This window comes from Dermochelys coriacea, chromosome 2, assembly GCF_009764565.3.
Source record: "Dermochelys coriacea isolate rDerCor1 chromosome 2, rDerCor1.pri.v4, whole genome shotgun sequence".
Lineage (NCBI taxonomy): Eukaryota > Metazoa > Chordata > Testudines > Dermochelyidae > Dermochelys > Dermochelys coriacea.
Genome location: NC_050069.1, coordinates 50,416,125 through 50,430,914, shown reverse-complemented (window position 1 = coordinate 50,430,914; position 14,790 = coordinate 50,416,125). Strand labels below are relative to the sequence as shown.

At 41.0% G+C, this 14,790-nt stretch overlaps 1 protein-coding gene across 1 annotated transcript; it reads right to left on the bottom strand.

The window, feature by feature from the left end:
- Window positions 1-7,537: 7,537 nt before the first annotated feature.
- Window positions 7,538-13,449, bottom strand: SLC7A13 (solute carrier family 7 member 13). Its single transcript, XM_038389056.2, has 4 exons — window positions 12,659-13,449; window positions 11,221-11,352; window positions 8,986-9,350; window positions 7,538-8,694 (listed from the first exon to the last, which is right to left on the bottom strand). Exons 1-4 carry the CDS (start codon window positions 13,323-13,325, stop codon window positions 8,449-8,451), a joined length of 1,410 nt encoding a protein of 469 aa, XP_038244984.1. The 5' UTR covers window positions 13,326-13,449; the 3' UTR covers window positions 7,538-8,448.
- Between the last annotated feature and the right edge of the window lie 1,341 nt (window positions 13,450-14,790).

Below are 14,790 nucleotides of genomic sequence, written 5' to 3'. Positions count from 1 at the left end.
GTTTCAACTTCTCCCCACCACCACTGGCTCTGAGTCACGGTACCAACCACTACTACTGGTCTGGTCCCAGGCTCACAAGGCTCCTTTTCCCAATCAACTCCTTTCCTTCCTCTACTCCTGGGGAATTTCTGTGCCAAAAATTAAAATTCTACATATTTTATTGTCAAAATAACACAATATAATCACGGGTTTCAGAGTAGCAGCCGTGTTAGTCTGTATTCGCAAAAAGAAAAGGAGTACTTGTGGCACCTTAGAGACTAACAAATTTATTAGAGCATAAGCTTTCGTGAGCTACAGCTCACTGCATCCGATGAAGTGAGCTGTAGCTCACGAAAGCTTATGCTCTAATAAATTTGTTAGTCTCTAAGGTGCCACAAGTACTCCTTTTCTTTTTGCGAATATAATCACGCTGGTTTCAATTATTTTAGTAAGTTATTTCAAAATACCTGTCAGCAAGTATGTTTGTAACAATACAGACAACAAAAAAGGTTCCCCAATGAGTAGAGCATTAAAGAAACCCCTACGACAACACGGTTTCTGTTTCCCTGTTATGTTTTTGTCGGGTGCCTTAGTCTGGGTGTGACACACGTACCAGCTGGGGACTTCTTGGGGGAAAACTCTGACCCTCTGGTCTTTTAGTGGATTCTTGTTTTTTCACCCTGACCCTATAGGGTTCCCATATTTCAAGTTCCCAGTGCTGGGAGGAGAGAGATTTGGATGGGGGACAGTTGGGAAGTTCTAGAGGGAGTATTTTGGGGGAGCTGGAGGGGGTGCATGTACTGGGAGGGGGTATTTGGGGGAAGTTAGAGAGGGGGTGTCTACAAGGAGGGGGCTTTTGGGCAGTGTTTGAGGGGGGTGTACTGGGAAGGGGGTATTGAGGGTGCTGGAGGGGCATGTGTGTACTGGGAGGAGATATTTCAGGAGTGCTGGAGGGGGCTGCGCAGGCTCCCCGCCACAGCCCAGACATCCATGCCAACTTCCTCCCAGAACCCACCCACAGGCTCCACTCCACGCAGCTTCGTTACTGTCCCACCAGTCAGAGATAAGCCATACCTGCTGATAGTGTGGGGCACAGTTTAAAGGTTTAACCACCCCAGAAACAGTTTGAATCATGCCTCCCACGGCAGGCCCCTGCCCTTACCTTTAGACTCCCTCCTGAAAGCAGCGGTCCCTCCCTGTAGCTCCCAGTTGTTGCTCCTGCGGGGTGCAGTTCGCGGGCTCCAGCAGCTGTCATGCAGGGAGGGGGCGTTACAGCACCATGTGACTGAGCAGGGCCAGTAAACCCTGGCAGAAATTAGGAGGGGGGGATGTGACCCTCAAATGCCCCCACATGCATCGCCTCTGCTGCAAGGGGCTGCACTGCAGCCCCACCCTTCCTCATGCTTTGCACAAGCCAGGTCTCCCGGTCCACTCTCATCCCAAGGCAGATGAGGGTCAGGCCTGGCAGCCAGAGCATGCAGAGCCACCAGGCCAGGCACTCCGCTCACTGCAGGGCAGTAGTCCACCCCTCCTCCTTTGTTCAGGGCATTCTGGGAACTGCAGCCAGCCCATGCTTCCCACATAGGTGCACTATGAGCTGGGGAGCCAGGGTCTGATGGGTCCAGTAGCCCCTAGCAGTGGACAGCAGCTCTGCAGAGCCAGAAAATGGGGAAAAATGAAATGATATGCCGAACATTAATTCTGCAAAAATTCTGTGTTGCACAGTGGCTCAGGAGTATTCTTCTTGAGCCAGCTCTCTCCCCATCTGTATTTGAGGTATGGGGAAACACAAAGAACATAGGAGATACTGTCTTTCTGCTCTAAGTTCTAGTACCTGGTCCCTCTCCAGGGATGGTTCATGTGGAGTCTGGTCAACACTAGAGCTGTGAAGATAATTGATTTTTCAGTTCACTCACAATTCCAAAAAGTTGAGGGGATGTTGTTGCTGTGTTTTTACATGTTTCTGAACTTTGAAAATAAAATTGAAGGCAATTTCAGGGGGAAAAAATCATTTTGAACTGAAAAATTGAAACGTTACATTTCAAAAATATCTAAATGAAATATTCCAACTTTTTCTGAATTTTTACATGAACAATTCTGCAAAACTGACATGAATGCATAAGATGTTTGTGTCACTGTATCTGCATTTTTGACAAAGCAAATGTTTCAGCTGAAAAATTTTGCCCAGCTTTCATCAGCGATAGTAAGGGGATGGAGTGTGTGCAGTGAGCAGAGACTTCTGAGATTTTAGCTGATTAATTCTAAGATGTCTCTACTCAGCATGTGCAAATTGAGATTATTCAAAGGTTTATAACTTGGCCAAATTTGGGTGGGTTTTTACAGAAACAGCATTAGACCCATTCTTGACACAAAGGACACCCAGCTGCCAAATTTCAAGTCCCTGCTCCAAAACAACAGGAAGCTAGAGCATCTCAAAGAAAAGGTCACTAGAAGTTTTTAACATTGTAAAGCAATGTATTTTTCCCTTGCATCATTCTTGTAAACAACTGAACCATTTTGGCTGAAGCATTACAAAAAAATCAGCCTGAGGCAGACAGCTGGCATGTAAAATTTTCGCCCAAACAGTTCAAGTTTGGCAAAGTTATAAGCAATTGACACCAGGATCTTATAATGGGAAGTGCTGGGCAACCTTATGGGAGATCTTGAAAGAGGCAAAGGTGTGAGTGATAAATTCAGCTCCTCTTCTCAGGAATTCTTCTCAGCTCTTCTTCTTAGGTCTCTGGTTAGACCCTTCAGGAACTGTTGGCTGCAGTTTGCTGCAGTCTTAATGAGGAGAAGTATTACTGGTCCCATTAGACATATGTGAATGAAAATCTATTTTTATTAGTATTACAGTACCATAAATGTGAATGGTACTCTAAAGAGAAATTAAATACAACATCCATCTCAGAAAGAATTTACAGTTTAAGGCTCTTACCTTGCAACTAAAACAGACCCCATTACGGTCATAGGTACCCACCTATATAGAGTCAGTGTCAAGATCAGTGTGTAAGACAATACAGAATAAGGGAGGGTAACAAACACAAAGATTGGGTTAGGAGGACCTGGTGTGCAGTGACTACAAATACAGTTATATGGATGGTGAGGTTAGTGATGAGTGTCACACACAGGTCTATCAATAAATAACATTGAGAATGCTCAGGAAGGTGCAGTCTTTTTATTTGTGTCTGCTTTCTATTTCATACTAGCAACAATGAACTGCAGGCACAGCATTTCAGAATGAGTGTTGTACTTCTAGGTGGTTGAAATTATTCAGCCTCCAGGCTCATGCTTTGTAATGCTAATTGATACATGATATTGTCACCCAGAAATGGATTGGAGAGCATATCTACTTGCTTTGTTCTCTGTTCATTACGGTACTTAAGTATGTATATAAGCAGAAGTGAAAGTAAGCCGGTCCGGTCCAGTCCGGAGTACCGGTAAGAAAGTGGCCGCCAGTACACAGCCGACTGTACTTGTAGGGCCACTGACAGGGGAGCAAAAGGGGCAGCTGTCTCGGGGCCCAGCAATTTAAATCACTGCCGGAACCCCCAGCAGCACGGGCTGGGTGGCGCTGAAGGGCTGGCTGGGGGAGTCTGGCCCCTTCTGCCCAAGGCCCCGCCCCTTCCAGAGGCCCAGAGACACCCGTGCCCTCCCACCTGACCCTGGACCCCTGCCACTCTGCATACGGGTAAGTCTTTTAAGTTACTTTCACTCCTGTGTATAAGTTCTAAGCACAGGAATATTTCCATTGACTAAGAAGGGTCTGTTTATAGGCTTAAAATTGTACATTTGCTTGAGAATCTTGATGAACCATGGCCCTAACCTCTATTTTTGTACTTATATGGCTCCCATTGACATAGCCTCAAAACACCTTATAAACATTATTTTTCTTTCCTCTTACAACACCCCAATTTACAGATTGGGAACTGAGGCACAGAGTTAAATAAGTGACATGCACAAAGACACACTGGACATCTGTAGCTCAGCCAAGCACCCAATCCACATTTTTTAAACTGCCAAGTCAGTGCTTTGACCACAAGGCCATCCATGCTTTCCCTTAATACTCACCAGTGTTCAAGCCTTAAAATAAAAATTACCCCAACTAAAATTTAGCTGAGTCTGTGAAATACATTTTCTTATCAAATAATAAGAAAGCAAATACACTTCTGATGGCTCCACTGAATTAAATTGTTTGTTCCTGTCTTATTTTTAAAAAGCAGTTTCACTATCCTCAGACAGATTTACCTCACCCCTTATTTGCATGAGATTTTTCTTCCTACAGTGTTTGAAAATCTTTTACCCATGCCTCATTCCCTCTTCCTACATACACTTTGGGCTTTACATAAGGAAACAGTGGGGGCCTTTTTGTGTATATTTTCATTTTTGGCCTCTCTCAATATAGAGTTAAATTATTCAAAAACCACTTACAATGGTTTCTAGCATGAGCAAACTGTTCCTTGTATTTTAAGTAGCTTTGCACACAGCCAATTCTATCTCATTCTAGCTTGAAAATTTTTTATCTGCTGGAGAACTGAATTTCTTATACCAGTGTAAGTTTTGTAATAGGATACTATGTAAAACTATTTATTTTAGGTAATGTAACATTCTGTAATCCAACACTTTCTGTAATGACAGTTGTGTTAGCATGGAGCCATCTAGTGGATGCACTGGTGAGCACTATCTAAGGAAAGAATAAAATAAAAATGTATTAAAGACAGAGCTATATTGCAAAAAGAAAAGGAGTACTTGTGGCACCTTAGAGACTAACAAATTTATTAGAGCATAAGCTTTCGTGAGCTACAGCTCACTTCATCGGAGTGAAGGCAAAGTTTATAATGAGTAAATTTATTATCTAGCTTCTATGTAGTAGTCAGTAAATTTACTGCCACTATTAAAAAGTATAGCCAAGATTTTTTTAAAATGTATACCTAAGTTTAGACTTCTAAATCCATATTTGGGTGCCTAAAAGAATGTCCTGAATTTCAAAACTGCTGAGCACCCATTTGTTCCCAGTATTTCATATCCCCCCTTAGTCTCCTCTTTTCCAAGATGAAAAGTCCTAGCCTCTTTAATCTCTCTTCATATGGGACCCGTTCCAAACACCTAATCATTTTAGTTGTCTGAACCTTTTCTAATGCCCGTATATCTTTTTTGAGATGAGGGGACCACATCTATACGCTGTATTCAAGATGTGGGCATACCATGGATTTATATAAGGGCAATAAGATATTCTCCATCTTATTCTCTATCCCTTTTTTAATGATTCCTAACATCCTGTTTGCTTTTTTGACTGCTGCTGCACACTGCATGGACATCTTCAGAGAACTAGCCACAATGACTCCAAGATCTTTTTCCTGATTAGTTGTGTCATTACCTTGACACACACAAGAAAAATCTAGGAACCTGAAGTTTTCAGGCACATAGTGAGAGCCCTCCTAATAGAAAGGTTGATATTGAGACCCTGTTTGTTTCAGCAGTAGGTCCAAGCAGACCTGTCATATCCAAGTATATGGAATTTTGCTTAAATGGAAAAGTAAGCTCACTTATTTCTATGAGGCAAGAATCATGTCTCTTATATAGATATAAAACTCCATGCACGTGTGTGATACTGTAGAAGTAATACTTAATAATTAAGTGTCTAATTACAGGGCCTGTTCATTTAGAGGAGCAGCTGGACCTAAAGCATTCAGCAGGAGATGTGACATCTCTGCAATATCATCTGAAGCCTAGTGGTCTGCGGTAGTGTCTTTGTGAAAAGTGGTGGACAAGGACAACATGGTTGCTGTAAATCTCAAGCGTTAGGAGTAACCTCCCAAACATCGAAAATATAGCATTATTCCCTCAATTTAGAAGATTACATTTGATTTGAAGAACAGATAACTCTATCTGAGGGAAGTGATGACACTTTGTTTTCCCCAGTTTCTCAGATATACACGGGGTAGATCTTTTTTCTTCCCTGCTCATATTTGTTTGTGTGCTTCTTATTTGATATTCTAGATTTTCAAGGCACACATTTTATCTCTTAGAAAAAAGTGAACATCCTTAGCAAGATCAGGTCTCAGGAAGGCCCAAGGAAGATGGTGATCTCAGCTTCTTTCAGAAAATGCTGTAAAGTACCTCTTTAATGTGGGGACTTGAATTTGAATAATTAAGATAAATTTTAGTTTGCTTTCTCTAGTCTATGGGAATACTTTTATTGACTTTTCAATGTAAGAAAGAAAAATATTGTGACAACAGGTGCTAGTGTCATGCATGTTATGAGTCATTCATGTATAAGCACTCAGGATTCAACTCTCCATAGAAAGAATTAAAGGAACCCCATGCAGTAATCAAACCCAGATGGTCATGATAGGGATTGTGTCGGTTTAAAGCACTCTCAGGATGAACAAATAAATGTTTTCTGAGATTCTCTTCTGTTTCAGAGGCACTGCATAAAAGGAGATTTTGTAGCCATGTGATCCTAGGTCAGGAGCCTTGGATTAGGGGTTTTCCCAGGTGTAAAACAAGCAGCTGAGGCAGGAAAGGGGAACAGTGTATTTAATCAATAAGATTCCAGTAAAGTCCATGAGAGACAGAAACCCAAAGCAGCTGCTCCTTGGTGATTGGCAGAGGTGCCTGAGCTGAGATTTCTGCAAGAAGGCATTGCCTGTGTGTCCTTTGTGAACACCTCTGTTCCAGGAAAGAGGAGGTATGAACATTCTGCAAATGAACACACTACACTAAGAAAATACCCTCATTCTGTGCCACTGATTTCTCTTCCAATGGGAAACTGATAGACAAGGCCCCCCAAATCTGCTACCACTCAGCAAAGGTCAATAGTCTCTTCACATATTGCTTTCTCGGTAGTTACATTAATATTTAAGCTGCTTTATATCATGTTATTGGAATTTTTTCCTCTTTTTTAGATGTTAAACCAGGGTTTTTACAGATGCTGTGGTGTGTATTTTGCATAGCACTAGTTGAAAAATTTCTGTCAAAACTGTTTTTCAATAGAATATTTGATTTTTGTGAAGGGTCTGCTTTTGATGGAAAATATTGATGGGGGGAAAGTCACCAAAACTCCCAAAACCTGAAATATTTTGATTTGGATATCCTCCTGCAGTGACTCATGGGAATTGTATTTTGGTTTCCTCATTTCCCCATGCTCCCATATGGGCCAGGTTCCCCAGCTGGACTATATCACCCAAGATGATGCATCCACGTCACCCTGAACCTGGGACTCTCATGATGCAAGCACCTCACTTCACCAGCAGGGGAGACTGTGGTACATCACAGCAGATTTATGAGAATAAAGTAATTCATGGGCTCCTATGCTTGGGGCCTAAGTAATAATCATTGAAAATTGTTCCTTTTTCCCCCATGAAATATGACTTGGTATGGTACACTAAAAACATATTCATTGAACAGTATAAACAAATCTCTTATTGCCTTATCTGATATTTAATAAGATATCATTTGTACATTTGTATGTATAGTTTTAAAACAGCCAAGCACTCCCTGTGGGTTTATTCTGGGATTAAAAAAAATAGTGTCGGGCAAGAAGGTTAGGTTCTTCAAAGTTTTTAATCAATTCAAGCAAGCACAGATGAAAAATATTACAAAGTATTCAAATCCAGAAGCCCTAGACTACAAACTACTTAATACTAAAAATAATCAAAACATCAATTTACTCTACACTGGATCCCTAAAGTATATGTGATCATATTGACATGTATTCAGTTAACAGTATAGTTTATATTTGCTACTGTTACAGTGGGCAAACACAAACACTTTTTCCTGCTTTTACAGATTTTATGACTGTGAAAGAGATTCTCTCTACATAAAGGACTTTATCATGCAAGGTGCTGAATGCTCTGACACCAATCTAGCAAAGACCTTAGGCACATGTTTAAATTTAAAACTATGAGAAATCCAATGAGACTACTTCTTGCCTGAGATTATAATTTTTAATCCCAATGGGACTCTTCACAATCTTAAATGTAAGCACATGATTTTTAAGGTACTTGGGTGTTGCTGCACTCAGCATTGCAAATTATGCTAAACTGATGTAGGAGTCTAAGGGCTTGACTAGACTGTGAGTTAACCCACATTAGAAAGATGTAAATTCCATTTCTACTGAGACTATGTTAACGAACATGAGGGAACTTTTAATGCATGCTAGCAGGTCCACGCAGGCCAGTTAGTGCACAACACACTAGTGCTCACTAGAATTTACATCTTTCTAGTGTGAACTAATGCACCACGTAGACGAACCCTAAAAAGTATTTTCAAAAGGGATTTAGGCACTTAGGAACCTAAATCTCATTCATAGACAGTCAGCATTGCCCAAATACCTTTAAAAATCTGGGCCTAAGTGTTTTCCTGTATCAGAGTCTTAAGCACATGCTTAACTCCATGACTGCAGCCACTTGAGTTAAAAAATAATTTCTATTGGCTGCTAGCAATATAGGGTTTAAACATTTGCTCTTACTCATATTTACCATCAGCAGATACATCAGCAGGAGAAACTTCCAACAGTAGCTGTAAGTAACAAGTAATTTTGTCAACAAAATCAAAATGTAATTTAAAATGTACAAAAGGCAGGTAAACCAGAAGTCCCCCCAACATAAAGAGAAGGGCATAGCTATACTGCACCTTGGGAGACAAGATTATAGGAGCCAAAACTAAGAACAAAGAAACTGCCACCATCACAAATGCAACTGGTAAAAACACCTGCAAAAGAAACAAACTGTTAGAGGAAGCAAAAATAGACATTTATCATTTTAGGCGTTAAATGCAAGAGAACTAAGCACCTTTGTCATATTGCAAGCACAATTAATTGCCCCGCCACCCCTTTTGCCTGGGGTTATGTCAGCAAAAAGAGTAAGTCAAAGCTTAATCTAAAAATGAATTGTGAACTATCCATTTACAATTGCTATTCACAAACTAGATGTTCAGGAATTTTTTTCCCAATGTTATCCCAAGATAAAATGTTACACCTTTTAACTCTTTTTTTCCATTTACCTTGTATGGTCGCTGTAGATTAGGTTCCCGGTATCGGAGTACAATCAGGCTGGCACAAGTCAGTCCAATCATTAGCCATACAGAAAATCCAAAGTAATTTGTTAAAGTAATTAGATCAGCGGGGATAATAAAAATGGATGCAATGATGGTTGAAAAAATCATGGCCGGTGCCGGAGTCCAATAGTGGACGTTAAGCATGGATATTAAAACAGGCAGGTGTCCCGACTGACTTCCAGCATAACTTAATCGTCCTAATGTAAACATGCTGCTGTTGAGGGCACCAAATATTGAGGCAGCAACAGAGAGAGGAATGACCCAAGCAACGGAGGGGATCACTCTGTCAGCCCAAGTGACTGCCACAGCAACTGCAAGGAAACAAAATGTCATTAAAACCGTGGGTGTGGTGTCCCAACAGTCATACTGGACTGATGATAACTCAGTGGAACCAGTTTGTGAGTAAGAACTAGGGGGTACAGAGGGTTCTGTGGCAGTGTATAGTGAAACCACACTATTTACAAGTAGGCAAAAGCAGGAGATGGGATCAGGGCATGGCGGGGAGAACAAATGTGTTAACCCCCTATGACATGGACTGCTACTGAATGGGAGTTTCCTGTGTGGCAGTATGCAGAGGGCAAGGACAGGCCAGATGATTCATCAATGCACAGACCATCTAATCCTTTATCCCTGCAGTTCTCAATCATGGGCCTGGGGCACCCCTTGGGGGCCGCGAGCAGGTTTCAGAGGGGTCTGCCTTGCAGGGCCAGTGTTAGACTTGCTGGGGCCCTAGGCAGAAAGCTAAAGCCATGTGGCATGGTGCTGAAGCCTGGGGCTCCAGGATCTGTCACCTGGGGCTGAAGCTGAAGCCTGAGCAACTTAGCTTCGCAGGGCCCCCTATGACATAGGACCCCAGGGAGTTGCCCTGCTTGTTACCTCCTAAGACTGGCTCTGGCTTTTATATGCAGAAAAACAGTTGTTGTGGCACAGGTGGGTCGTGGAATTTTTATAGCACGTGGGGGGGGGCTCAGTAAGAAAAAGGTTGAAAACCCCTGCTCTGTCCCATTGTGGGACTCCACAAAGAAATGTGAAGGGCTACTTCCCAGCATCTCTTGAAAATTCGCTTGTCAAGTGCCCATACTAGTGCAAAGGGACTGCTATTTACTGGGCTAACAATCAAAAGGCATAAGGTACTCAGATACTACAGTGATGTGCACAGTATAAGAAGCTGATTAGAACAGAAAAAGGACAATCACAGAGAGGCATACAATTCTTCCTGGACTTTCTTTAGCAGCTACAATCCAACGGAAGATGAGAGACTCTAAGTGCGTGGCACTTTTAGTGTAGAGCCTCCTACAGAACGAGGACATTTGTTCTGAAAATTAACCCCTAAAAAAGGCCTGTAATAAGACCATTTTTTTTTATTTATTTGTAGGCTTTTTCTATGGTGCTCATTGCTCAAACATTAATGAGTTTTTCCTTATAACACACCTGTGAGGTAGGGAGTATAGTCCTAATATTACAGGTAGTGAGCTAAAGCACAGAGAGACAAAGGCCTGGTCTTCTTACTGAAGACGAGATTTGTGTAAGCACAAAAGCTTCTCTCTCTCACCACCAGAAGTTGGTCCAATAAGAGATACTATCTCTCCCACCTTGACTCTCTAGTATCCTAGGACTGACATAGCTACAACAACTCCAGTTTTACTAAACAGATTTAAATTAAACTGTGGCAACTTCTATGTACACACAAGCCCCCGAGGAGTTTCCTCAAAGCCCCATAGGAAGTCTCTGTTAAGGTATGTCTACATAATAGCTGGAAGCAAGTGTCCCAGCCCAGGCAGACAGAATCACACTAGAGTGACTAGAGCTAGTGCAGTAAAAATAGCAATATGGACATTGCAGCTTAGGCTGGAGTTCAAGCTCTCAAGCTCACCCAAGACCCTAGGCTTGAGAGCCCAAGCTCCAGCCCAAGCCACAACATCTGTACTTCTATTTTTAGCATGCTAGCTTGAGCCCCACCAGCACAAGTCTGTCTGCCCAGGTTGAAGGCTCATATCAGCTACAGTGTAGGCATACCCTAAGGGCTCAGAACAGAAGCCAGATCTCCTGACTCAAAGTCCAGTGCCTTCCTATATGTAAACCCAGAATTCATCTGGATCTAAGTGACCCCAACAGGGTGGACACTGATAAATAGTTGTAATGATTACCTCTCCTTTTGATTTATCAGCCTTATATCCTTACCTGAAGAGACAATTTCCTTAGGTGTCAGAACTGTCAGGTATGAGATGTTTACCAGTAAATAAAACAAAGTCACTGCAGGAATTGCAGTCATCACAGTCAAGGGGATATTTCTACAAGGATTTATCATCTCTTCTGAAAAAATATAATTTAGAAAATCATTTAATAAAACAAATATACTCACAATATTGCTTTTGAAAGAGTGCTTCTCTGACAAACTTGATAGGAATAAGGAGTAAATTTGTGGCAATGTTTCATAAGGTAACAGAGGAGAGAGAAACATTGACTGTGAAACCATGAAAACTGGCGGAGGTACTTGGTGACACCTGTAACTAATTTTAAATAGAGCTGGTCAGAAATACAGTATACACAAAGTGCTGTCCAATGCACAAAGTAAACAAACTGAAAAGCCTTACCAAGCCCTAACCAAGTGTAAATCTGGGTATGCTGAGACAACCATTTATTTTATTAAATCTTGTTTTATTGAAAGACCTGCTCTCTGTGTGCAAATTTCACCCTGTCCCATCTCTGAAACAGGCATCCTTGTTGAGAGGGGCTTAAAGGGTAAAGACTTACTGAAACCTAGACAATTCATTCTCATCTGTCAAAAGGGCATGGACAGAGGGGTCCATTCCCAATGAAGTGAGTTGCAAAAATAAAAAAAAGCATATAAGCAGGCAACTCTAAAGGACCAAACAGGGTGAGAGAGGTAGAGATGGCCTATTATTGACAAGTGGAATAACCAAATGGCTAACCAAAAACTAGGAGGGCTTTAATATTTAAAAATGAATATATTAAAAAGGGCACAGAAAAGATGTTTATAACATTTTCCTTACTCTTTTCCTTTACTCTTTTTCTTTATTCTCTACTAAGAATTATTTTCCCAGTGAAATGATTGACCTCTTTGAAAATCAAAATTGATATTGTTAAAAGTCTTGTTTCTGAATGCAATGCAAAATGAAATAGTTCATGTACTTGTCAAAATAAGCAATTCAAGGATGTGCATTAGTAAACTTCTGGTATGTGCCCTGGGTGGCTGAAGGCACTCAGTCTTGATATCTGCACTCTGCTCTGCATACCCTTTTGCAAATAATTGCAATAGCATTGAGAGAGGGAGAAATCACTGTTTTATGTCCGCAAATTCTATTTGCATATAGATTTAAACTAAACCTTTTGTTTTCCACATTTGTTTTCCACATTTCTTCTTTAAATATGCAGCTGGTTCTGGAGACAGTAAATGCACATTATGCAAACAAGCTGCATGAAAGAAGACAATGCACCTTTACAACACAACCAGACACAAACCTTGAATATAACCAGTGTTTTAATATAAATGTCTTTACAGGCTCAATTGGTCTCACTTGGAGACAAGCTCTAATAACATTATCTGAGGAATGTAAGAATGTTGGCCACAACATTAAATGTAAAAAACAAGATGTACCTGCCATGTAATTGAGGGACCACCAACCGCCATATGCATATAATCCCTGGAAAAAAGCTTCTGCAATCTGTGAGGCATCAGGAATCTCTGAGCTGAATGCATTCTCAAACCTTACTAAATTCTCTTTTCTTCCTCTAACCAGCAGGACAATGCCTGCTATGCCAATTACAGATAGTGCCATCATCTTCAGTACTGTGAAAACAGTTTGAACCCAAGTAGTCATTTTGACACTTCGGCCATTCAGAATCCCCAGAGACCATAGAACTGTCAAAGCCAAGCATTTCTTTAGCAGCTCTGGTGCAGGGCATACACCATAGAAAGGCTGGGTAGCGTATTCGGCAAACAACAAAGCTCGAGTAGCATTTGATGCTGGTTTGGTAAATGTCGCCATCCAGATAAAGATGAAAGCAGGTAGGGATCCAAGCGCTCTTTTTATGTGACTGTATTCTCCTCCAGATAATGGTAGGGCAGTCCCCAGCTCTGCATAACAGAGGGCTCCCATCAGTGATATTACTCCACAAGCAGTCCAGATGCTTAGTGCAACACCCACATTAAGTAAGGAGTATTTTAGCACTCCTGTGGGAGACACAAAGATCCCTGCACCTACTATGGTGCCTATAATAAAATTTACCCCATCAAAATACCCGATTGTTCTTTTGAGCTGCATCCTGTCATCCTTCTCACTTCTTCTTTGAAATAGTAATGCTTCCTTTTCCCATTTTCTCTATCTGTTCTCAGCTAAAGTCAATGATTATAGGGGCTTGAGAAGCATTAATTTCCCTTATTCCATTGCTTTGTTGTTATGAAGTTGACCTGACCTTACTCGCTAGTGAAACGCTTCAGGAATATTGGCTTAGTCATTCAGAAGACAAAGCCTTCTTTGGTTTTTTGATGTTTAATGTGTGAAGATGATTAACCAAGTATTGCAAGAACAGCTCGTTATCAAATGTCAGTATAATCTGTACTTCACAGATTATTAGGTTTTTTTAAAGAAACGGGCATTATAATACATTAACAATAAATGCTTTGTACTGCTATAGTGTCTTCCTTCAAAGGGTCTCAAAACATTTAACAGTTATTAAAACTACCCTGTATGGTTGGTAAATATTGTTTTTTTTACAGATGGGAAAACTGAAACATAGCGGGGCTAAATAAATTACCCAATGTCAAATATGAAATGTGACAGAATATGAAAGTCTGTCCTTCATTTATAAAATCTATTACATATCAACTACATTTAAAAATCAGTATCACGGTTGCAAAGTCAAGCACTCAAAAGCTAGGAAGTTCCAGAATTAATGTTACCTGTGGAACCTCAATTCAGTCATCTTGTGCGTATGCATTATGATAGTCTTTAATTACATCATCACTTACTTATTTCCCGCACAGGACCCCTGCCTCATTTAGTGCATCGTCTCTACTTAGGATGTGCGAACTTCTATTTTTATAATTTGGCTACATTTGTGCCGATTTTTCAAGGGGATTTCAAAAAGACTTATCCCTGACGCAAAAGCCACCCCTCTGACAATTTCAAGTCCCTGCTCCAAAGCAGGGGGAGGTGCAAAAGCTTGGCAAAGAAAAGATTACCAGAATATCTTAACATGGACAAAACAACATGTTTTCCCCCAGCCTTGTTCTCAGAAATGGCTGAAACATCTGAGGTGATATTTTCCCAAAAGATTCAGCATGGGGCAGACAACCAGCATGGAAAATTTCAACACAAACAGTTTAAATTTAACAAAGTTATGGGGTCTTATAATGGGAAGTGTCAGGCAACTTTTATAATAGGCATAATAATATAATTTCCCCCACCAAAATAATAGTTAACGGAGGAAAGTTTGTTTTAGAAAGCAACTAAACCCAAGCAGACTAGACCCCATGGGGTAAACACATTTCCCAAACACACTGAATAGGGCCATTAAAACGTAACGGCCCAGTCATCATCAAAACCAGTACATCCATAGCTGAGCCTGATTTTACAAGCCAACTGAAATTGCAGTTGTGAGGCCCACGGAATTGGACCGACTGGTTTAGGGGAGGGTGCTATCCACTTGGGATATGTATCCACAGACAGATATATCCTTTGTGAGTATGTTACGAAATATTTGCTTGTACACTAATATCAGTTTGGG

Bases quoted from the DNA above. Each gene is read 5' to 3' on its own strand.
- SLC7A13 (XM_038389056.2), bottom strand. From the start codon at position 13,325: ATGCAGCTCAAAAGAACAATCGGGTATTTTGATGGGGTAAATTTTATT. The intron at 9,351-11,220 runs GTAAGGATATAA...GTTTCCTTGCAG, and splicing joins TAAGGAAATTGTCTCTTCAG to TTGCTGTGGCAGTCACTTGG. The intron at 8,695-8,985 runs GTAAATGGAAAA...TTTCTTTTGCAG, and splicing joins ATCTACAGCGACCATACAAG to GTGTTTTTACCAGTTGCATT.